General features: G+C 45.1%; 1 protein-coding gene across 5 annotated transcripts in view; it reads left to right on the plus strand.

The window, feature by feature from the left end:
* Nucleotides 1-24,068, plus strand: part of MBNL3 (muscleblind like splicing regulator 3) — a 98,694-nt gene that overhangs the window by 65,135 nt on the left and 9,491 nt on the right. For 4 of the 5 annotated variants that reach the window (XM_082770685.1, XM_082770687.1, XM_082770686.1 and 1 more), the window contains 5 exons: nucleotides 7,001-7,201; nucleotides 8,750-8,986; nucleotides 17,061-17,211; nucleotides 21,792-21,886; nucleotides 23,387-23,460. In XM_082770685.1, coding sequence (XP_082626811.1) covers nucleotides 7,001-7,201; nucleotides 8,750-8,986; nucleotides 17,061-17,211; nucleotides 21,792-21,886; nucleotides 23,387-23,443 — 741 coding nt within the window. In that variant the 3' untranslated portion in view covers nucleotides 23,444-23,460. The remainder of the gene's footprint in view (nucleotides 1-7,000; nucleotides 7,202-8,749; nucleotides 8,987-17,060; nucleotides 17,212-21,791; nucleotides 21,887-23,386; nucleotides 23,461-24,068) is intronic. The other variant, XR_014318396.1, reaches the window with a different exon arrangement.

Consider the following 24,068-nt stretch of genomic DNA (forward strand, 5'->3'; position numbering starts at 1 on the left):
GAAATTCTTCAAAGCAAAAAGCATTATATCAGATGCAGCAGCAGAACAAATCCCATGTGATCAGAAAGCTGATCAACAGTATGCCTGCTTAATTGGGATGCTTGCCAGAGACAAGATTTGAAGCTGTATATTTAATAGCTCCAAACAATAGCTGAATGCCTAGACATTTTAAAGTGCATTTTCCCCCAGAAAAGCTACTATGTAAAAACAGTACTTAATTTAGCAGCTTTGCATCACAGTTCCTGAAATGGCATCGGATGTGTCTGTGTATGAGCTTGCATCTAAACATTCACCATCAGATCTTCTTGCACCACTGCTGATATCCAGCGAGTGCTAATCTTCCTGTTGAACCAACAGTCAGGACCCTCATGATGCCTGTTTAATGAAGGCACTGCTTGGAGAACTGTGTCCCAGGTGGGTTGCCTGCTGCACACTGCTCACAGAAGCCTACTAGGTGTGAATTGATGGTTGCTAGCGTGAGCCTATTTCTCTGAAGTCTCTGGTTGCTCTCTGATGTTGCTGTTAACCATCCATGCAAAGCTGAGAATCACATGAATGTTTGATGCCCATGATGCAGTTTTAAACAGAGTGCTTCATGCAGCACTTAAAAACAAGTCAGGCAAGGACACAGAGGAGAGTGTTTACTCTGTACGTTATACTCTGTACGTTATACTCCTCTTAGAGGAACCTTGGGGAGATCACATAGGTGGCAAGTAGGAAGGCACCTGTGTTAGCAAGTAGTAAAATTTCAACTTTTAAAAGTCCAAATTCACCTTAACTGTTGGCTTTGGCTGAATGGTGTTGGAAGCTCTCTGGAATGGTTTTGCCTATGTCTCTGTTGAAGACCAAGTAGAAGTCAGCTTGGAGGTGGATAGAGCTGGGTTCTGGCATTGTTACAGAGAGCCATTTCAGTCAATGCTCAGATTCAGTTACTTTGAGACGTGTGTGCAGAAGTAAGGACATGAAAAGGTGATGCACCCTGGGCCTGATCCACACCCTTTTCATTCTGTTTCATCCCTTTGCAGCGGTATGAGGCAGACTTCTGGAGCTGGCCATGGAGGTGCTTCAGCACTGATTGTGTGACTGACCCAGTGGTGCCTGGTTGTGGCTTTCAAAGTGCTGTCCTGTTAGTGCTGTCAGAACAGATGGCTGAATAGAGCACTGCAGTGTTGGTACAGCTGCCTCTGCTGCCTTGCAGCTGCTTCTACTGCTGCCCTGGGAAGTTGTTTCCCCTCTCTGCACTCTTTGCTTTCAAGCCCTACATTTTTTCTTCCTGTCACGCTCTTTGTAGACTGAACTGTGACATCAATCAGTCATGTGCACCCTCAGTGACAACCTGATCCAGGCTTTAACCCAGCCCTCTGTCCCTCTCCTGATGCAGCAGGTCTCTGCCTCTGCCCTGTGGTACTGATCGAGGGGATAAAGCACAGGGTGACCAACTTTCTTGGCCAGTAACATGGATAAAGTGTAGCAGATCAGAAGTGATATTTTAGGAACGTGCTTGCTCCATGCAGCAAAAATCTGGTCCTGTGGACCTGTAGTCAAAGGCATACTACAAATGGATAAGCACAAATACCTTTGCCTGCCTGGGAGCTGGTATCTGCCAGCAGTTGGTGCCATGGGGCATTTACACCAGACTTTTATGCAACTGCAGCCCAGTCTTTGAGCTATGAGTGTGTCTTTGTGGTCTGACTGGGGAAAGAAACATCTGTGGTAACAGGCAGCTGGACACTTTGTCCAGTTGGGTTCACTCCAGCATGCTCAGCCTTCATGCTGAAGCGATTGTCTTGCAGCAAGTCTCATGCAGTTGCATTGCATGGGAACACAAGTTTTCGCTTTTTCTGAACAGTACCACTTGTGTCTTCAATATCAGGGTCTTCAGCCTTGTCAGTACAAGATTCTTATCTTCTATATTTCTATCATCAGACTGTAATAAAAACTGCCTTTTTATTTATTTATTTATTTATTTTTACTGGGTCTCTCATTTTCAGGCTTTCCCTTTTTAGGGGCTGAGGTAACTCAGAATCAACACTTCCCGCCTGAGGCAGCACTTGTGCTGTGCTCAACAAAACACCAACCGCTCCACTGCCTTCCTCTTCACACCCACTCTGTGTTTCTGCTGTAGCTTTAGCACAATTTCTGTTAGGCAAATTGAATGCAACTTCTCGTTTGTTAACAAAATCAGCTGTTCCAGGTCATATGTCATTCTGGTGACACACTCCTCCCTTGGACAGTCCCTTTGTGCTCACGCCTTCAACCAAACACCTCCTGTGCTCTGGATCTGGGAAGAGCTCAGAGCTGGGCAGTCAAACAATGGTTGCTGTGGACAGAGCAGCCTGAGTCTTTGGCAGGTGTTCCTCTGCGAGATAGTCTCTCAACACCCATTTCAGCTCTTTTCTTTCTTGCGAGCATTTTAATATTTAGTAAACGAGTCTTGTGAGCTGCTACTGGTTTGAGCCCCTCTGCTACTACACTGTAACCTGTTTCCCTCTGCTCAGGAGTTACTGGTAGTGTTTGCATATGCTAAGCTTAATAAAAGGCAGTCTGCAAGGAAACCTGTCCCTGTATTTGCTGAACTTGCGAGAGCTCTAAGGGGGACAACAAGGGAAAGTGGTGATGTTTTCCATTAGGCTGTTTTACCCCAGAGCACACTGGTACTTGTGCAGATAGCAGGCTCCTAAGTCTGACATACATGAAGTTTTCAGGGAAAAGCCAGTTCAGTTTCTTCAGATGACCTGGTAGAGTTGATCCTTAATTCTACTGCAGCCGGGCTGCCTGCTTCCAGCAGCATCCCTCTGTCCTCAGTCGGCATGGGGACCTGCAGGCTGCATGCCCTGGTGTCCTGCAGCTCTGAAGGTGATCATCTTTGCTCCCAGTCATTAAAAGGAGCCTATTATGCAGGTCTGTCATTGAACCTTCTTAATGCTATCCAAGCTGGCTGTTGCCTGTGTTGTAGCAACCTGTGTCAGACCTCACACTGCTCAGGGAGTAGGCAGAGCTGATGGCCGTGCTGATGCCTGGCAGCTCGAGGAGGTGTTGGGACTGTCCCGTGGTGTCTCCAGCATCAGCGACTTCACCCAGCCCACCAGGCTCTTCCCTTGCACATGTGTTTGTCGCAGTCTGTACTGCCACAGGTGCTCCAGGTGCTCGACTCAATTTATAGTGGCAGTCGTTTGGATTTTTTTTTTATAATCTTTAAGGCAAGCTGAAGCATTTCACCATTCCCACAGAGACGGTGCTTTCAGCCTGCTATTCAAAAGCTTTGTCATGAGATGCTTCATTAGTGTTGTTCCCTCACCAGTGATTTGGAGTTGTATTGTTGGATTTTGCACCGAAATTACCTTAGCAGCCCTCTATCAGGGGCTCACAGCATGTGTGCCTGTCCACTGATTATAAGACATTTTTTTTCTAGTGTGCAGTCAAAATATTGATCTGTCAGGCAAGTCTTTTGCCCAGCTGCAATCACAAGAGATGAATGGGAGGTATGTTAAGGAGAAGACTGCTGTTTGGAGTAGAAATTACAGTCGGGTTCTGGCTGCAAGGAAGAAATTTGCTTCTATTCCCTCGGGACAGGCCTGGCACAGGGGACCTGCACAGACGTAAAGGGAAGAAAGATTTGGCTGGCAGCATCTTTATTACTGGTACTGATGCATAAGCCAGACTGGATTTCCCAATCCAAGACAGGCAGCCGGGGCTGGCAGTGAGCACAGCCCATCTTTTCCCCTCATCAGCCACAATAAATACAGAGCTCTCTGATGCCAGCTTACAAAGGAGCAGTTTTCAGTGCATTTATCACGCATCAGACTTAGACACCCTGTGTTTTTAGGTTTAATGCATTGAGTGAGGTCTGTTTGTTCTCCAGCTGTGCATCTTGATTTTAATACATCCTTCCCCTAGCTAGGCTTTGCCTCTGGTCTCCTGAGTTTCCTAGAAGGAGAAGCCCTGGGTTGGGTTCAGGCTCTTATTTAAATATGGGATTTTCTGGGAAGATCTGCTGACAGGTGTGGCCTGAGGAGGGCTGGGGAGCTGCATCAGGGCAGGAGGGGAATGTGTGGGTCTCCCAGTGGCAGTGGCTGCATGGCTCCTGAGTTTTAGTCCCCTGCCCTTGGGCAGGGTGCGGAGCAGAGCTGTAGCTTTCAGTCAGCAGCATGTGCATGGTTCAGGCAGGCAGAATAAACAGCTATGAAACCTTGGGAATGCTGGAGCAGATGCCAGGCAGGGCATAGAAACAGGTGAATAACGGGTAGCAGGAATAAAATAAAAAGCATCCTCATCCTTCGTGTACCCCTCTGTAGGCCCCAGAACCAGGAATAAATAGCACTCCTTAATTGCTCTTCATGGATGTTTCTTTCACTTGATTCACATCAGGTTCAGGTCTGTTAGCTCGTGTTTTGTGTTGCTTGCTCCCAGTGAAGAAAGGAGATGCCCATGAGAGTACGGCTTCGTAGATGGGGACTGTGTTTCAGGGAGCAGGACCTGCCTCCCAGTTGTTGTGTTTTTTGTGGAGAAGCTGGTAGATATAATCTCTTTGAGAACACTTCAAATATCCTGCTACATATTTCTGGTGAATTCATGCACTGTGAGGCATTGCAAGCCCCCAGCCTTGCTCCCTGGCTCCACAAATGCCCCAGCATCTTCCCCTTGAGCAGTGGGAGAAGTGCCTCTCCCTCCATCCACACTGCTCTCTCAGGATACCTGGGATTCCTGCTGTATTAGGTGCTGGAAAAACATCGAGTAGATTTGCCCACGTCTGTGAAAGCCACACGTACTGCAAGGTTCAAGCTACTATGGATGCCTAAAATAAGTGCTGACAATGTGTGTCAGGCCCTAGCATAATCCTGTGCAGACTGGCCAGGATGAAGAAGCGCCTTAAAATAGAATTAACAACGTGCATTGTGACAGAAGTAGAGCAAATGCCGTTGTAATTACTAGTGCTCATAGGAAAGAAAATAGCCCAATGGATACTGCTTTCTCACGAAAGTGTTCAGGGAGTCACAGTGTTTGAAGATCCTTAAAGAGCTTTTCTAGCAGCAAAAGGTGTAATATGTCTGGGAGCCACTGAGAAGTGAAAGAGAGAAGAAAATGATTTATTAAAGGGCTGTGGACTGGAGGATCTCTGGGTTTAATAGTTGGTCTCCCATCAGCTGAAGCAGGGCTTGGATCAGGCTCAAAAGAAGGAACATTGGAAATCCCTCTTAGAACATTATTTGGTTCGCTACATTTAAAACACCAAGGCCCACTGATTTCAGGAGGCTGTGTCTTGGCATTGTGGAGAAGAAAGTGGGATGTATGCTGGAGGTGACCTTTCCTATCAGCACAGGGGCTGCTGCTATCACTCTGACCCTAAGAAGAGGGCATCATTAGGCAAAAGATAGGTTAGGTCAGCTTAGCTGGTGTTACTGTGGGTTAATTTATTCCAGACCACAACGAGCAATGTGTTTTCTAGTATGTCAAAGTACTGGGATGAGTGTGCTTTCAGGAAACAAACTGTTCACATACACTTTCTTTTAGAAACCCACAGGACTGGACATACAAATGCAAAGGCAAGGAAGGGGTGATGCGAGTGGCCAAAGCTATGCCTAAGGCCATTTTGTAAGCACACTTGTGTTTATCACTAAGCAGAGGCTCTAGCTACTGAGGACAGTGTCGTGTATGCCAGCAAATGTGATCAGGCTTTAACTGTAAGCCAGAGTTTCCAGTGGAACAGGTGACAGAAGGAAAAATAAAAACAGTTGCAAGTCACGGGCTGTTTCCCCTGGGCTTTGTGGAAAATGCTTCCTTGCAGGCATTTGTAGAAATGCTTCCTTGCAGGCTCTTGCCATCTGGGTGGTCGGGGGTTACTTTACATCAACTGGGATTGGTTCCATTCCCAAACACACCTCAGATCTGGTGCTTGAAAGTTTCGCAAACTCCCTGACTATAGGGGCTATTCACAGACTTAAACTCCTAAGCAGGTATTGAATTTTAGTATGATCATGCCTACCTAGGAGAACGGAAATTCTTCTAACAGACTGGAATTGCTGGAGAAGTTCAGGCAAGGGAATCTGGTCTCTGGCCAGCTGCACTCTCCTCTGCTCTTCTTGCAGGACCTGCCTAGGGCAATTAAGGATTCAGGAACAGTCAAGGTCTTTATGGCCTGATGTTCTGTCTCCTCATGGGAACATCGCTTCTCGCAGCACAGGTGGGGTCCTGAACCTGCTACTGGCCCACCTGAACGAGCCGTCTCACCTGGCATGCTCTGACCTTGTCGCTTCCAAGCCAGCTACCCATCTGCTCTTGCAAATCTCTGAGGTCTGGCATATTGTGTCGCTAATGATGTTGGTGTCCTCTTGTAGCCATTCCCATGGAGCGTAGGCACGGGATATTCCTGTAAAATGGCTTTTGCCTGGAGGATGTTGTCAGTCTGAAACCTATCAATGTGCAGAATGGTATCAGGGCAGAGATGCCCTGATACTTGAAGGGTATCAGGGCAGAGATGCCTCATGACTCTGAATGATCCAATTTGTCTACCTGAGCCAGACTATCCATGGTAACCTGAAATTCAGTGCAGGTTTATAGTAAATTCAACCATCGAACTAACTGGGTTACCTGCTTCTAGGTCCTGAAGCTTCAGTTTACCTTGAGGTCCCTGTACAGCATTGTGGTGTAGACATACAGAAGCTGAGATATTTATTTGGAAATGAGAAGTCTGTTTTATTTGGGCCTGTCTTAATTGCTGGCATGAAATCCTTAATTGTGTCATTAGACTATAAAGATCATCAATATGCTTTGATCTGACAAATAAAGATGCCTTGTGTTCAGGATGAGTCACAAATTTGTGAGTCAGGAGAAACGAATAGATCACAAGTAAATGGCGATAAATGAATAGATTGAAGAGCACAGCATTTTGATGTTGCTAATCGAATTGTTTAAAGGGATTGAAGTGCTTCAAGGCTTTGTCTGGATAATCCAAGGGAGAGCTCTTTAACTAACATTTTGTTTTTCCTTTTTCTATACACAGACAACGTTTCCTGTGACTCCATCGCTTGCAACAAGCCCCACGATGGCTTTTAGTCCCTACTTGAGTCATGTCTCTCCTGGGATGGGCTTAGTTCCTGCAGAGCTTTTACCAAATACTCCTGTCCTGGTTTCTGGAAATCCTACTGTTACAGTACCAGGAGGCTCTGCTGGGCAGAAACTGATGCGTACGGATAAACTGGAGGTATTTGGACATCTGATTTAATACTGCTAAAGGAAATGAACAGGGCATGTGGGTCCAACTGTTTCACTCTGCTAGCGTGACCTCATGCAGTGCAGCGCAAAGTTAAACTTAGACCTCTCCTAAAACCGGGCTGCTGCCCTCCGCTTGGGCAGACTTATTTGCAGACCAATCCCAAAATCTTATGAAGTTACTGGAAAACTGGGAGCACTCACTCTTCTGATTTCAGTAGGCATTAGAGCAGGCATGGAAATGTTGTTTACTGTGTGTGATTTGCCACGGTTACAAAAAAAAAATAGGCAAGTAGATAGTCTGCCCTTTAACTGAGTTGAGTGGGAGATGTTTTGGAATGACAACAAGAGGGTGGAAGTAACAGACACTTCCCTTGTCTTGAGACAAGCTTACTAAGTTTTTACAGAAAATATCAAGCATTATGCTGTTGGGATTGCTGAGTACGGGGCATTGGAAAGACATTTCCCCGGCAGGCTTGCCCTGACAGTTGGCTGGGCATGCTGGGACTTAGTGTTGGAGGAGTTGTATATGTCTTTCAGACCCTGAGCAGAGGCTCTGTAGGAAATAAGGGCTGAAGACTTGAATGCAGAGGCTCCTGCAGGTGTAAATTATAACACAGGAAGGTAGTGGAAAAGGGTGTCATTTCAAAACATATTGTTTTGTGTTATGTGCTTTGTATTGCATTGCTGATTGCCTCCTTTCTCACGTGACATCTCACCTTTCCCTGCACACAGTCTGATAGCATACCGGTATGTGATTTACGCCACTGGCTGTAGGCCTTAGCAGTGTTTCTTAGTTCTTTCATACCTTCATACAAGGAAGCCTTGAAGATCCATTTTGTGAAACCTTTTTCTCTACCTTTGCTGCTTCAGTGCTCATAACTTATGAGGAGCTGCACAATCTTTTTAAGGCTAGCACTTTTGGCAACTCCTTATGAACACATTGCAGTGGAATCAAATGCGCTGTCATGTAACCCCAAGGTCAGAGTTTTATTATTGAGGGTAGTGAGACTATATGCATGGAAGAGGTTATTCGTATTTAAGAATAAGAACCTGTTGCAAATACCACAGTTTGCAACATTTAGAATTAAAAGTCCTACCCATGAGTATGCTCCATAAAAAGAATATATGTATATACATATGTATATATGTATAAAATTAACCTGGGACACAAATGGCAGAGTTATTAAAATCTTTTTTTAAAAAACTTTAGAGGCTGGGGAGGAATACTGAGCTCCTCAAGTTTTGGCAAAACACCATTGACTTTCCAGGTTCAGGATTCAGGTCACTTTCCGTTTTGTACAAATTCTGTACTTCACTTACATTTGGTAATTGGCATTGGTAACAATGAGTTTTCCTCATCTTGTGAACCAGTTATGAGTAGCACCAGTCGTCCCTGTGACTGTCTAAGTGGTACCCAAGAGCATGGATTTAGAATATACCCATAATTTAATTCAGCCAAAGAACTGATATTCTTTGTTGAAGATACTAAATGAAGAGTAGCATGATGTCTTTCTCAACAATGTGACTTTCTTTTAAGGTTTGTCGAGAGTTTCAGCGTGGAAATTGCACACGTGGTGAGAATGATTGCCGTTATGCTCACCCTATAGATATTGCAATGATAGACACAAATGAAAATACTGTTACAGTTTGCATGGATTACATCAAAGGTCGATGCTCTAGGGAGAAATGCAAGTACTTTCATCCCCCTGCACACCTGCAAGCCAAAATCAAGGCAGCTCAACACCAGGTGAACCAGACAGCTGCAGCTGCAATGGTAAGTAGAGCTCTTATCAAGCTATATTTCTATTGCTGAGAGATTTCATTTGTGTTATATGTGTCATTTGCGGAAGAGAAGAGTATTTTGTAAATTGCTGAATAGAGAGCTGAGAGCATGTGCAGTGTGAATCCCATCTTTCCATCCTTTGTGTGTGCTTGCTGTAGCATGAAGCACTGAGTGAGGCAGTGCCATCTCACCAGTTAGGGATGCAGTGTTGAACCCTGTGATTTTCTGACAAGACATCATGAGGTGAAGTGCATCAGGCCTGAAAGCAAGTTCAGCAGTACACGGAGCAAACACCTTCCTGCTAAGACGCAGGTGTCAGGTTAGCTTCCTCAGTACACAATGAAAGGAAAAAATATTCATATTATAATATATCCTTTGCAGGGGAATCTTGGCCTGTTGAAGTCAGTAGCAAAATTTCCACTTACTTCAAAGCAGACAAGGTATCAATTGTTCCAGCCTAGCAAACAGGAGGCTTGTGCCTATTACTTTAGCCAAGGCTTAGTGAAATGACAAGTCTCAAATCAAGGATCACTTCCTGATCTGTTTGATACTTAGAGCCTGGTAAGGATGGTCCCACCTGCATTTTAACTTGAATTGTGATTCTAACACCTAGAATTATAAAAAGTCAAAGAAAACTTACCAGCGTGGATCAAATTCCTAGGTGGAGTGAATGTTTGCCATTCTGTTTACTTCCCTTTAATGACACCTTCATTCTAGTTGGAAACTTGTCTTCCAACAGTGCATTAGAAAAATCTAGTCATACTGTTGAAATTGTCCAGAGTGGGGATGACATTGCTGTTATGATTTTTTCTTGTGCCCTCGTGGCAAAAAGGGCCGACAGCATCCTGGGCTGCACTAGGAAGAATAATGTCTGCAGATCAAGGGGGGTGATCCTTCTCTTCTCATTCCTGGTGAGGCCATAACTGGAAGGCTGTAGCCAGTGCTGGGCTCCCCAGTGCAAGAGAGACATGGACATACTGGAGTGAGTCCAGCAAAGGATTCACTCAGATGAGTAGATGAGTAGTTCAGATGATGAAGAACTTGGAGCATCTGACACACTGGGAAAGGCTGAGAGGGCTACAACAGCTGGAGAGAGGGATGGGAGAGGGTAAAGAAGACAGAGGCTTACTCTTCTCTGCAATGCTCAGCGAAAGGACAAGAGGCAGTGGGCACAAATTGAAATACAGGAAATTCCATATGTAAGAAAAAAGATTCTTTACTGTGAGGGTTGCCAAACACCAGAACAGGTTGTTCCATCCTTGGAGATACTCAAAACCTGCCTGGTACAGTCCTTAGCAAGGTACTTTAGTTGACATTGCTTTGAGCAGTAGGTTGGGCCTTTCCAGTCTCATCAGTTTTGTGATTACGTGAATAAGCAACATTAAAAAGGTCCTTGCCTCCTTTTTGATTTAGAAGTAAAGATACTAAAATTTTTCTAAATACCTTTTTTAAAGACAGTTAAGAAGGTTGCTTATCATTCATGGTGAAACATAGTACAAAAAAGGGGAGGATTCACAAATGTTTTTCTGGTAACATCAACATTACCTGGAATGTAATTTGAAGAACCAATTTATAATGGAGTATTTATCTATCCTGAACAGTTTATTTGTTATATTTCTTATTGTTTTTATTATTATTGAAACAGCAGCCAAGGTCTGTTGAAAAAGACCCTTCTGAAATTAAACTCTTGTGTTTTTTTACAATTGACACTTTACTTTTTCACTAATAATCTAGGACACTGCTATTTAACTAAAGCCAATGCATGTTTTATTCATGCTGCCGGCTTCTCTTAAAAATGTAATTAACCTTATTTGTATGCTGTTAACTAGAACCTTTAAAATATTTATTGATGGCTTGTTGCATCACCCTTGCCACCAAAACAGCTTACATTATTCATTGACTTTTTAAGTTTTGATGCACTTACTGTACCTGTTGAGGAATAAGACTTTATATTAAAGCGAAGACTGGTGCCCAGTCTTCTTGGATCAAAAATCACGTGCCAGAAAAATGGGTGTAATAAGGCCTTCTAAAATAGATTTGGAATGATTCCAAATATAAATTCAGAAGACATTCTGAGGGACACAATCCTGCAGTTACTTTTCACACACGAGTAGTAGCTCTACTCTCTGCAACTTGGCTCAGGACTGTGCAGCACAGCCGGGTGAATTGGGTCAGGCTCACTCCCTGGTTCAGGATCACACTTAAGCTGTGCTTGAACCTTCCTTCTTTACCAGTGGTCCTTTTCCTGCCATGAGCCCTCCTGCTGACCTCCGCATGTAGCTGCAGAATTAGGGCTGGAGCCCAGTGCGAGTCCACGTGCAGGTGCTAATCCCCAAGCACTCCTCACCCGCTGTGCCAGCTGCAGTGAAAATGCTCTAGGGCACACGCCCATGATGTTATTTCTTTATTTCTGAAATTTACTGAGGCAAAATAGCTGACTAGCCACTGGGCCAGGTAATTACTCAGACATCCCATGTTGTGCATGCCTCGTCTTTTTAATATATTGTATAATGCATTCATTTTTATTTTTTTCTCTTCACCTCCCCAAAATATGGCTCTCTTGACACACCTCTGCTTGCTGTTTTTGTTACTGTGCTTGACCCCCCTCCCTGGCCCATTGCCATCATGTGCTCGCTGCCTGCTAATTAAGACTCAGCCAGCTGTCAGATCACTGAAGCGACCGCTCGAGGCAACCTTTGACCTGGTACTTGGACCTTTCACCTTCTCGCTTTGCACGTAACCATCTGCATGAAAGCCTTCCTCGCTTGGTCTGTTGTGTTAGTGCCTGGGGAGACTGCCCATCCGGGTCAGAAATGTTAGTGTCCTTTCAGACATGCCGATCCTGCGCCCACACGCCACCCATTAACCACGTGAGCTTTTCCTTCTAAAGCCCAGATGTGTTTTGGAGGCACAGAATAATCCTGGGGGCCTTTGTGGTGGCAGGCAGCTCAGGATTTTGAGCGACTTTTTCCAAACTACAGCAGCAGAGTTGTGAAACGCAGCGTTTTGGTGAGGATTTAACTCCGTTAGGTCTGCACTGTGCTGGATATGCCACAGGATTGGGTGGTGCAGGATAGATCCTGTTCGTGCCACTGAAGGCAGAGAGGCTTTTTGTGGTATGCCCAACAACATGTCCGTGCCCGGCAGTGTCGTGCTGGTACTGCCCTTGGCAGGGTGTTCTGTTCGATGGGCACAGACCAAATTTAGGACTTCTCCAATCCTGGCTGTTTCCACTGTTGAGAGAAGCAGAGAGAGCTAAGCAGCATCACAGAGATTTGAGCTGGGAGCTGAAGCAGGTGTAAGGCAGGACTTTGATCGTGTGTTGGGTAAGCTGGGAAGGCCATGGCTACTGCAGCTGGCTCTGGCTCTGGTTCCTCCCCCTATATCAGCAAAAGCACCTGGCTCTGGGTGCCTGTTTGCTTCTGCCTCAGGCATGGGATCTGCTTTGCAGCCTTCTGCTTGCAAATTGCCTTCATGTAAGCTAATTTTGATTATTTTCTAAGCCCCAGATATATTTACCCATCTTTGTGATCCTCACAGTAAGGCAAAAGTCATCCTCCCAGCCTGCTGTCAGTCCTGGCTCTGTAGAAGACAATTCCTTCTCAAGTCACCCCAATGTGAGGGATTTAATACACCCTAAAAAAAATCTAGTCCCAGAGCTGTAGGTGGAAAGGGAAGAGTGGACACAGAGGAGTCCTGAAACCTTCGAGCCACTGTTGCTCGCCGTTTCCAGCATTGGGAAGCACAGCTGATCTGCTCCCCTTCCCCTCCTTGTATGAGCAAGGGCTCCCCCACCTTTCTCATTCCCTGTGTCTGGTTGTTCCTCACCTCCAGGTTCAGCAGGTCGCCTTCCCAGGGGTCTCAGTGGGATGAATATTCCCTCCAATGCCAGTGAATATTAGCTCAGGCAGGGAGGCTGTTTTTCCCAGAATGGGAATGTTAACGTGTTTCTTTAAGCTCTGTTTGGGGAAAATTTAAATGAAAAGAGGTTGTGTTGAGTTTGGCCAGAGGCAAAGCCCCTTTGGCAACTTCGCAAGACTTGTGCTGTTTTTGTTGGTGGTTGTGGTGGTTTTTGTGTGTGTGTGGTGTGTTTTTGTGTGTGTGTTTTTATTTTTTTTTAATAGTCAGCAGGCTTCCCTGTTGCAGCTTTAGACAGCAGCATGAGGAAATCTTGTTAGGGGCCAGCTTCCGCCAGCAGGCTGGAATTACACTGTGACTGACACAACAGCCTCTCAGTGCTCACTGCTGGCACAGGCACAGCCCCAAAGCCAGCTTAGGCAGTGACCTACGTAGTGCCTCGCTGCCCTTGCTGAGAGCCACCTCGCTTAGGAGACAGTCTGGCTGAGAATGGGAAAGCCCAGTAACTCCCCTACCCTTCCGACCTTCCCCGCTGAACAAAACCTGATCAGATAAGGGACTTTTAATAGTCTTCCTGCCTTGGAATATCTGAACGTTTTCAGCTATAATGTTGGAATATGTCACCTCCTCTGAACCCTTTGTGAAGGCTGCACCAGAGAATGATTTACAGTGCCGATAAGAACACACATCATCTTCAGAGGAAACTGCTCAGATTGGTTCCCCTGCTTGCCAGGGAATGGGTGCAACCTCTGCCCTCTTTCAAATCATTCTATCTGTTGTGACTTGGACTGAAGCAGCAAGTCAGATACGGAGCCAACCCCTCTAAGCTAAGTGCAAAGGAGTGAAAGTGCGATCTGCTCCCAGGAGATACGGATCTGAGGGGAACTTTGAGGCGCAATTAAATTGTTTGTTGCAAAGATTTAATCCAGTTCCTGTCTTGCAAAAAAATAACAAGAGAGAGTTGTTAACCTGCACGTGGGAAATCTTGACTTAGGCATGCATTGCATTTTTGTCTGTCATTCAGGCTGATTTATTTCTATGCCATGCAGAGAAGTGACAAATCTTTTTGTTCAGATACTCATATTCCAGCAGGAATGTGGCTTTCCCAGCCCCAACATGGGAGACTGCCTGGCATTTTTGTAGTGGGAATTGTTCACTAGGATCAGTTCGGGCTATCAAATAGATACTGAACAGAAAAAAAAAATTAACCCCTTCATGAGTGCAAATGGCCTGATCATGTTACAAAAGTTGCATATCTGTGTGCACGTGGAGACAATAAGAATCAGAAAAGGTTACTGTCAGCTATCAAAGGTTACTGCTACATCTGTTTTGACTGAAGTTTGTCCAGAGGGCAATGACAAGCAGCACTGTGTACCAAACAGCAGGGCAAACTGTCCACTTGCCCCACTCTCAGTAGCTGCAGTGGTGATTAACTCAAGAGTTAGATAGGTTGGCAAAAATAGGAGTTCTGCAGGACATGCTCCAGTACGGATGCTTCCCCAAGAGCTGGCGTGGGAGCAGGACACCCAGAAGGCTGTCAGAACAGGAGCAGACCAAGATGGGCTCCGACTCTTGTGCCCAGGGTGCTCAAGTGGCAGAGCTGGCCTCTGGGCTGCACAGCAGCCACTGCAGTGTGCTTCCTTCTTTAGGAGACTGTAGAAATGTTACGTTTATTTGGGCTTCTTCACCCCAGCTGCTGTGTAGGCATTTCCCAAAGGTGCTGTTCAGGCAACAGAAATGGAATTGCTGTAGCTGCATTCTCTCCCATGCCCCCAAGGGGATGAAGCTGGGTAGGTGGAAGCACAATGTTAGAGAGACAGTAGGGCAGACTGTTGTGCCTTGACATCCCTGTGGCTTGTTCGTGTTTATATGCCACCTCTGACTGCAGTGCTGGGCTCAGGAATTGTCCCATGTGTAAAGAGACAGCACAGTGAGATCTCAAAGCTTTTGGCACTGACAGTAGGGATAATGAACTTTTTGGGGTGGTGACAGCCTTTGGCCAAGAAGCAAGGAGTCAAAAGTCCATTACGTGCCTGGCACAGTTGCTTTGCTATAATTAGTAATTTCTTTTTTCTCAGGCAGATTTTGGAAAAAGCATGCTTTGCAATCAGGCGCAGTAAGGAATATAGATTTAAGCAGCAAGTTCTTCAGTTCCTGTAAATCTGTAAAGCACCTCTGATGTCAGTGGAGTTACTACAGTCTCTTACAAGCTGCAAATCTGTTTTGTGCCTGAAGGAACATTCATGGAACCATCATTAAATAGACATGATGTATATAAAGACAGATTTAGTGTAGATATCAGTGGGGGCTCCCCTAAAAATGGAAACGCTTAGATCTTTACATAGAAAACCTCATCCTAAAATATAGATCTTAAGCAAGAGACTTTGGTTTCTGTCTGAGAATGTTTGCTCATGTTTGACTGCTCTCTCTTGATACTAGCCAGAAGAAATCTAGAAAGATATCATTAAGTCATAATGCTGGCACTGGATGTCTGCTAGCATTAGCAGAGGATGTGTGCATGTCTGAGGGCAGTTTTGCAAATGCAATTTCTTCTACTTATTTAGTTTTTTAATATTAAAGGTACCCCAAACCACCACGTGAATAGCAATAGGTTGGAGTAATGTTTTGCCTGGAAGTGTCTTACTTAACGTTTCTCAGATGAGCAGTCTCCTATAGCAAATTAACTTTAAAGTGAAACCTGTTTCTAGATGGTGACAAACTGTTGCAAGCTTTTGGTTATATTCTGTTGCGTGTTGAACTTCATGATATTTTAAAATACCTCTTCCCTTGTTGTGTGTTAGTCTTCATGACATTTTAAAACCTCTCTTTCCTTGTGTCCTTTCTTACAAGTACTATGTGTTTGTAGCCTTAGCTCTTCATTAGCTAAACCTCCCCTAATACCCACCCTTCACTGTCATTTATTTAAAAAAAAAAAAAAAAAAAAAAAAAGAGGAGTGATAACCCTATGGTTCAGCCATTGCTTTGCTACATGATATAAAACACAACTAGGCAGAAATGACCTGATTCTGCATGACTTCCACGTGCGTAAATCTCATTGACGTCAATGGGAGTGTTATGTGCAAAAGGACTGCAGGGCATAATTAAAAAGGACCCTTTTCTATCACAATGTGGAAAAAATTGTGTTTTTTGCTTGGGTACAATGAGAAGCTGTAAATCATTAGACACATTTCTGTCTCCTAAGAACCTGACATACTACTTCGCTGTTGAGACATGCTTTTTGAATGATGAGTACCTTACTGAGAGAAGTTCCTGAGTTGGGTTAATGCTTTTTACCAAGTCTGATCATGAAACAGGTTTGACGGGCTGGAAGAAGCACTGTGGTGTGATAGAACAAAAAGAAAGGATTTGCCTGATAGCAAGACCCACCCAAATCTTGTTCGAACAGCAGATTTGTCAATGGCTTTTTCCACTGTTAATAATGAGCAAGCGGTATTTAACTGTTGGAGGCCTTCTTCTAGTACTGTGCTACTAGAAATTGGGAGCAAGTCCAAATCTACTGTTTGTGAGCTTTGCAGCTGTTGCAGGCAGCAGAGAATCAGGCCTATTCTTGGCTGTGTTGCTCAGCCTCACTAATAACAAGTGGAAATGCATTTTACTATGAATGTGACATTATATGTGTAATTGGCAACAGCTTTCACTTGACCACCTGAACACATGGGTCAGCTGCATACAAGAGTGCACACTCCCACAAATGTACACATCCATGTAGGCAGGTATTGGAATAAGCAGAGGCAAGCATCCCTAATTTTTCCATGGCACTTATTACTTACGCTAATCTTTTTGTTTTTAAATAGTCATCTACTGTGTTTCTCTTAGCTGGTATGTTTTTTAAATGCTTGTTGCCTGCAATTGTGCTTTGTGGTATCCTGTCCAGATGATCACCTCTTCCCTTCTTCCCCCTCATGCTTTTTTTCCAAGTCAGTCCTGCTGAAAATCTTCCTTAGTGTTTCCTCATTCTGGACTTTGCCCCTGTCTCCTGGTGCATTTACTAACTGCTCACCTAGTGAAGCTGTGGTTACACCTCCAACTTTTACTGTGATTTAGCTGCTCTTCTATTTCCTGTCTGCTAAGTTGATACAGTTGCAGGTGATTTGCAGCCGAGACCCCCTATTATTTATTGCATGCTCTGTCTGCTCTTGGGTCTCTTTTATATTCCACTTGTCTTTAATGACTCCCTTATCCACAGGCCCTGCCGCCTGGTGCACTTCAACCTTTACCAAAGAGGCCAGCACTTGAAAAAAACAATGGTGCCACCACAGTCTTTAACCCAAGCGTTTTCCACTACCAACAGGCTCTAGCCAACATGCAGTTGCAACAGCCTACGTTCATCCCTACAGGTAAGAGTTTCCTTGCTTTCCCCATCATCATTGCTTTCTTTTTATGGCCTAGACATTGAGCTAATAAGCAGATTTATAAGAGTCCTTCACAAAAGAGTATTAGTTTATAAAGTTTCATGTTAAAAAATCAGTGGAAAGTTAATGTATGTTTGACTTTTTTCCTTCACCTAATATAATTTAGAGCTTTTCACTTGTAAAGATCCCTTCTTAGCCTTCTCTTTTTTTCTTTTTTTTTTTTTTTAAAGCAAACTAAGAAAAATGTCTGCATGTTTCTGAATTCACACTTCCTGTTTCTCCTCCTTATGGTTCAACTAGTTAATCCCAAATTAATTCTTTGACTCTTGTGTAGCTATATTATGGACTCATGTTAAAATGTTTGGTGGACCTCTGTGTAGAGCTGTCCACTCACTTCAAGCTGCAGGTATCTTTCTAACCTTCTGTCTCAGTGACCTACATATTCCAGCAGCTGTGATGTTTATGGAGGGAATGGCTCATCTTTAGTAAATACAAATTATATAATCCTCTTTAAAGTCATATATTTTCCTCTTGCGTGTCTTTTGACCAGTATGATAACCTAAGATTTTTAAAAGCAATTTAACTCCCAGCTTTTATTGTACCTTTAAGGTCTCAGAGTAAAATTGAAAGATGCAGTTCAGTAATTCATATAGAAACTGAAATATTGGCATGGCAGATGTGATAGCTGACTAGCCAATTAACCTCTTCGCTGCAACCAAATTAAAACCAAAACCTGCTTAGTACTTAGTAAGTACTGAAAGTGGCTGAAAAAGGAAATATTCCAGAGTTGATAGCTCATTTTTAGTATAATTATTTTCATTGCAGAGCATCATATGAAAATGAATGCCTGAAGTTTTTAATGTCTAATGCTGTATTCATATGCCAAATTTTATATTTACAAAAACATACAAAGTCTTTCTCTGGGCTGTCCATGCAGTGAACATGCAGTGGCCCTGGACCTTGGCCTTGCCATTCCCTGAGGTCAGGGGAAAAGTTTTGAGATATCCCAATATTGACACCAAACTGCATTTCAGGTGTGAGCATGGATTCAGAGAGCTGAGACCTAAACACTGGGTTCATGTGGCCTGTATGTTATGAGAGTACTTGGAAATATTCAGAATTCAGTAGATGCCGGAATGTTTGTCCTGAGGAATTGGGTCTTGTATGAAGAGATGGATGGAGGGACTAAGCCGGAGCCTTATGCTCTGCAAAGTGCTCTTGGAGTGGATTGGCTATACCAACCTTACCACAACTTTTTCAGATTCCAACTAAAATACAACCTCAGAAAACAGACACTTTTTAGAAAGTGAAATCTGTGAGCTGGCTACATGCTTCCCTCCCTTGAGGTCGCAGTCTTCAAAGCTGATATAAAGACCTACATTTCTGATGCAAGCACTATAAATTAGCTTTTACCCAGAACTCTTGTAGTGCTGTTGTGCCCTGTCTCATGGGAACAGAATTACACACAGGCAGATGTGTAACAGGTCTATTTACTGGCATCTGCTCTCATCTGACGATATTAACACTGGTCAGAGGAGTAAATTTCCAGTCACAGAGTGAATCTCTGATGAATTTACACATCCACATTTTCCCTTCCTGATGCATCAGGCTGAAAATCTGGTCTAAGCCTTTGCAGCACTCTTGAAAGCAAAGCAGAGAGGTGGCATGTAACAACTCACATGGCTAGGAGTGGAAGTGAGTGGTTGTTTTTGTTAATTTCACCTTTTCAGTTATTGAGAGGTCAGCATCATGGTTTCCCATCGAGCCAGGGGCAGTCAGAGTGAATATTCAGGGTGGTGTCAGAACTGCAACTGTTTCAAATCTAAAAGCAACTGCCTCTTTCAGTTTAAACTAGAGACTTTGAATCCCAATCCTTGCTTTCAGGAGTAAATTGTTTTTAGAAAATTGGTTTTAACATGAGTGTGTTTTTCCTATAAAGCAAACTTGTCTGTTGACATCATCAGAAAAAAATCAACACACTTAATATCAAAAGAACAAAAACCACCAAACAGCCCTGATTTGTCGGATAGATCACATCACCTAATACCAGGGTTGGAGAAGAAATACTTTTTCTACTACCCAAGAATTCAAGAATTAATTTGGTTTGCTATGTTCTCTTAAAACTGAGTTTAAACTATCTATGTATCAACATGCAGAATCTGTTTTGCATGTGCTTAAATATTGAATGCTGCAAAGAGAATACCTGCTTTTTAGTTAAAGTGATTTCTAACACTGAAGCTTCACTAATGAAATATCCCTTTTGTTCATCTTTCCACGCTTCAATGCATGGTGTGCAGGGTCAGTTCTGTGCATGACACCCACTGCAAGCGTTGGTAGGTTTTTCTACACAAACTTCTCAACTTTTCCTAATCTGAAAGAGACAGCAAATTAGTATGCATCAGTGAGAACCTGGGTGGCTGAGTGGTGTGACTGTCTATCCGCTGTCTTCTTTGAGGCTTAAATGGTTGTATCCCTTTTAATTTCTGTGCAGTGCAGTGTTTTGTGTGACTAATATGAGAATCCAAGGCAATGCATTCCCACCCCTATTTAGTTCTGCTGCAGAGACAAAAATCTGTCAACCTAAATGTCTTTATAACCCATTTAAGTCATCCAACAAAAGAAATATCAATGGGAGGTTACTCTTGGTTTATTATTTTTGTATCAGGTGTATTAGCATTCAGATTTTTGGTCGTCCTTCTGAGGACATTTTAAGAGACTGTTTTAATAAAGGCTTTAAGAAGGAATGTATCCAAGGTCAGCCCCTTTACCAGAGCAGGGTGCTGCTTGTACAGTGAGTGAAGAAGAGCTTAAACTGTGGACCAGCTGAAGATTCATCTCTTTAGTAAATTGTCAGCTGTGTAGGTACAAGTTGCTGTGAGGAGGTACCAGGGATGCAGTGAGGCTGAGAACATGCTCTCTGCTGCTAACATACAGTCTCAGGATCCGGCATATGCTCGGAACCTGTGTGGGTCTTTGAGGGACCCTCCCCTCTCTCTACGGCTGCTGGGTACAGCAGGATGGGTGAAAGCTGAGGTTTCATCCTCCAGTCAAGGTTATGCAAGACTGCAACCATCCAGGAGCGTAGCTGCTTCAGCCAGAGTGAGAAAGAGGGGAGCAGGAGCTTTGGGAAGAGAATAGAGCAGGGCCTCCAGGGAACCATTTGGGGTAGCCTGAAAGCCAGCAGCTTTGGCAGCAATGGCTGAGCACTCTGCTCTTGAACCTCCCCATCCTTCCAGGCTGCTTTATCCACCTGAGGGTGATCCCGCGGGGCAGGAGGCCCTGTGGGCACAGGGTTATCCCGCTGCTGAACCCTACCATCGCTCCTGCAGGCCCCAGCTCACAGTCCCGATGAACTTTGCTGAATCCTATGTCTGTGCTGAGATGGGCTGGGTGGGAGCACACACAGACAAGCTATGGCTGTGGATATACCTGGGTGACCACAGTAGCCTCTGAAGTGTCCCCGTGGAAGGCCAGGTGTGTCTCCAGGGTTTTGGTGCCAAAAAGTTCACTGCTATCTGCTGCTCTGCACCCAGCTCTTTCCTGGCCAGGAGGAGAAATCAGTGGCTGCAGGTTGGAGTGATCCAGGGCAGCATCCTCCCCATCCTCCCGTGGGTTTGGGGGGTGGCTCTGTGCACCCCAAGAGCATCCCCTCCAGCTCCGCGCTCCATGGGAAGTGCAGCTTCGAAAGGCTGCCGAGCTCCCTGCTGCTGCGTTGTCCTTTCAGATGCTCTTCCTGCGAGTTGTGACCGTTTGAATGCATTCGTGAATTTCTCCCACTCGGCCTCCTCCCCTTTCTATTCCCTCCTACCTCGCAAGGAGGGAATTTTGCCAAATCCTCTAGAATTAGAGCGGAAAGGAAGCACGCTGGATTTGTGCGGAGAGAGCTCGGGCTGCTAGCCGCTCGTCTGCAGTGCCTTCACCCCTGTACTGTGCCGAAACGTCCCCGCTAGAGAGAGGCAAGAAAACCCGGTTGAAGAGCCGCTCTGCGGCTGCTGGCCCGGCGAGATCGTAGCCGTGAAATGGGCCCTGCCAGCGGCTCGCTGCAAAGTGCATCATGTACCTCTGGTTCCTGGCGGGGACGGGGAGGGGAGGGAAGGGGATGAGCTTTCCAAGGCGGGTGGGAGGGTGCGCTTGCCAAAATGTCCCCACCCAAAGGAACGTGCACTGGCTGTGTCTAACTCCCCACGGGTGCGAGCTGACGTGGGCTTTTGCTAGCACACCCGCCCTCCCCCCCTTTGGAAATTTGGCCCTCGGAGTCTAATACATCATTGTTCTGCTTATAAATGTACTAAGTGTTGAGAATGTTTTGGTTTTTTCCTTAATTATAATTGTAATTGGCTTTTCCCCTTCTCTCTTGTTTATTTTTTTTCCCAACGCTGTCTTGCTTTGCACTGTGATTGCATGCTGCGCCCCGATGTGTCCTTCATGACGATGTCACATGGCTTGTTGCTGTGATTCCTGCCACGCCCCCAAATCCACCACATGTTGCCATGGTTACATATAAAAAAAAAAAAAAAAAACGCTCCACCCTCCCGTATGTCGCTTCCATGGTTCCCTTCCGAAAGTGCCCATGATGCACGGTGCTACGCCCACCACTGTGTCTGCAGCAACAACTCCTGCCACCAGCGTCCCCTTCGCTGCAACAGCTACCGCCAATCAGGTTTGGCCCTTTCAATGGCTTTCTTTCACGTGTTCAGATCTCGAGGACCGGGCGAGGGCCGGATCCTGCGCGGTGCCGAGCGCCTCCGGGTCCCGCTCGGCTCGGCGCAGGCTCGGGCGCGCAGAGGCAGCGTGTGCGTGTGTGTGTGTGCGTGTGTGTGTGTCTGGGGATCGGTGAGGGGGCACCGGTGCTGGTCCTGCTGCAGTGTCTAGCCCAGCCGGAGAGTAGGGATGGGCGATCCTCAGGGGTATGTGGGCTCCCGGAGGTCTGGGCGCTTCTCTGGCAGCGTGTCCGGCTTCTCCAAAACCCCCGGGTCCTGAAAAAAAAAACAGGCTGTAAAACTCCCGACGATGCTGTCGCACTAGACCTGCAGCACTTCTGCTTTCAGTCTCAAGCAGAAATACCACCCCGAGCATCCTACCCTGTGGTATTTTGGCATGTCCTCTCCTGGCTGGAAAGTGGAAGTGGGAACACAAGGAGGTCTGCCCCAGTGCAAGATTGGGCTCTGAAAACAATCTCCCCACTCCCCCCAAAAAAATGAAAAATGGGAGTGAGGCAATGAAGTCTGAAGCTTATTTCCATCAGTAACATGTCACCCATCCCTACAGAAATTACTCTGGATGTGCAGTACGTGCCATTGTAGCACTGCCATAAGTGTACAGGACTTCATGCATGTCTGCCAAGCCATAATTCTCTCCAAAACTTTCCTCTGAAGATACTGAGTTGTGATGGCTGCTTCCGCACCAGTCCTGAACTGTATATGCACAATCTGTCCTAGTGATGCTTCCTGATAATTTGGTGTGCCACAACTTTTCCCAGTTAGACCAGAGAAATTTCAAGTGCTTTCCCCACCACTCCCCAATACCACTTGTAGCATTTTTTTAGTTCTTTGTCCTGCTCTCAGGTTTAGAGCTGTAGCAAAGAAAATGGGGTATCACTTTATTCAATAGGATGCTATTGGGCATGCTGAACGCCAGCGTTATCTCAGGGGGTATCCTGTAGTCTTTTGCTAGTGCAAGGTCATAAAGCTTTCAGAAGAAGTTTTGCCTGCATAAGTCCTCAGCAGTTTTTTACTGCTTGCAGTAGGTATTGCTATTCTTTTTGTGTGCTTTGTTGTAATTTTCAGGCAGAGAAGGTCTTACTCATACTTGTATCAGTCATGAGAAGAAAGCAGAGATTTCTGTGCAGTGTTGCTCTGTGGCTATATGAGTCTGGACAAAGTTACGCTCCTTATGTTTCAGCCAGCTAGCTTCAGGGCATTTTGTCTTACTTGTAGTCCATGGAGTTAAAATCCCAGTACAATTACCTCCACTCCACGAGGCATCCATAGTGATGCAACTGTGTTGTACTTAATGTGTGGCAAAATAAAGACAGCTTGGGAATGGATCATGTTTTATAAGACACTGATGTACTTACTAATGTGAAACTGAAGACAGAATGAAGAGACTTTTCTCAAGGCAATGTTTTAATGTGTTGTGTTCTTTGTTTGTTTTGCTGTAGATATCCCAGTTATCAGTAGATGAACTGAGTAGCAGCATGTTTGTTTCACAGATGTAGAAGTTCCCGATAGAACAGTAAGTTGCTTTTTGGTATTTCTCTTTACAGTGGAGTACTTTGTACAAGGGCACTGCATCCCCCAAAAGGGGCTGGTTTGGGCAGAGGGACTGAGCCTGCAGGACCCCGCTGGCTTTGCTCTCTGCCAAGTCGACAAGAAATTCAGCAGCTGAAGCACAGATATGGACCAGCCTTGTAGTTTACAACAAGCCATGTTTTGTTGTGTCTAAAATACCTGTTTCATGGTATTCATAGCCTCCTGTCTTGCATCCCCCTGATCCTGGCAGTTGTGTTTACACGTTACTCTTGCTCTGCACAGCTCCCAGCTGCCTGTAGGTGCCTCAGGGGGTTGTGCTATGGATGGTAAAGACTGCTCTGGTAATGAGTCAGCTGAAAAGGGGAAACTTCTGTTTTGCTGTTAGTGGCATATTCCTTTTCCTGGGGTAAGCAGGACTGGGTCATCAGCAGCTGCTGTGCATCAGCAGGACTGGCTCCGGATGGGCACAGATCTACTGTTAACTGCAGTAGGGGCCTGGCCCATGACAATTTGCTTTAGAGGTCCTCGTACATTTTTAAGATGAATGCCACAAGCAGTATCTTTCACACTATATGGAAATCTTGGGCTTCC

Source organism: Aythya marila (genome assembly GCF_965140915.1).
Source record: "Aythya marila genome assembly, chromosome: 13".
Lineage (NCBI taxonomy): Eukaryota > Metazoa > Chordata > Aves > Anseriformes > Anatidae > Aythya > Aythya marila.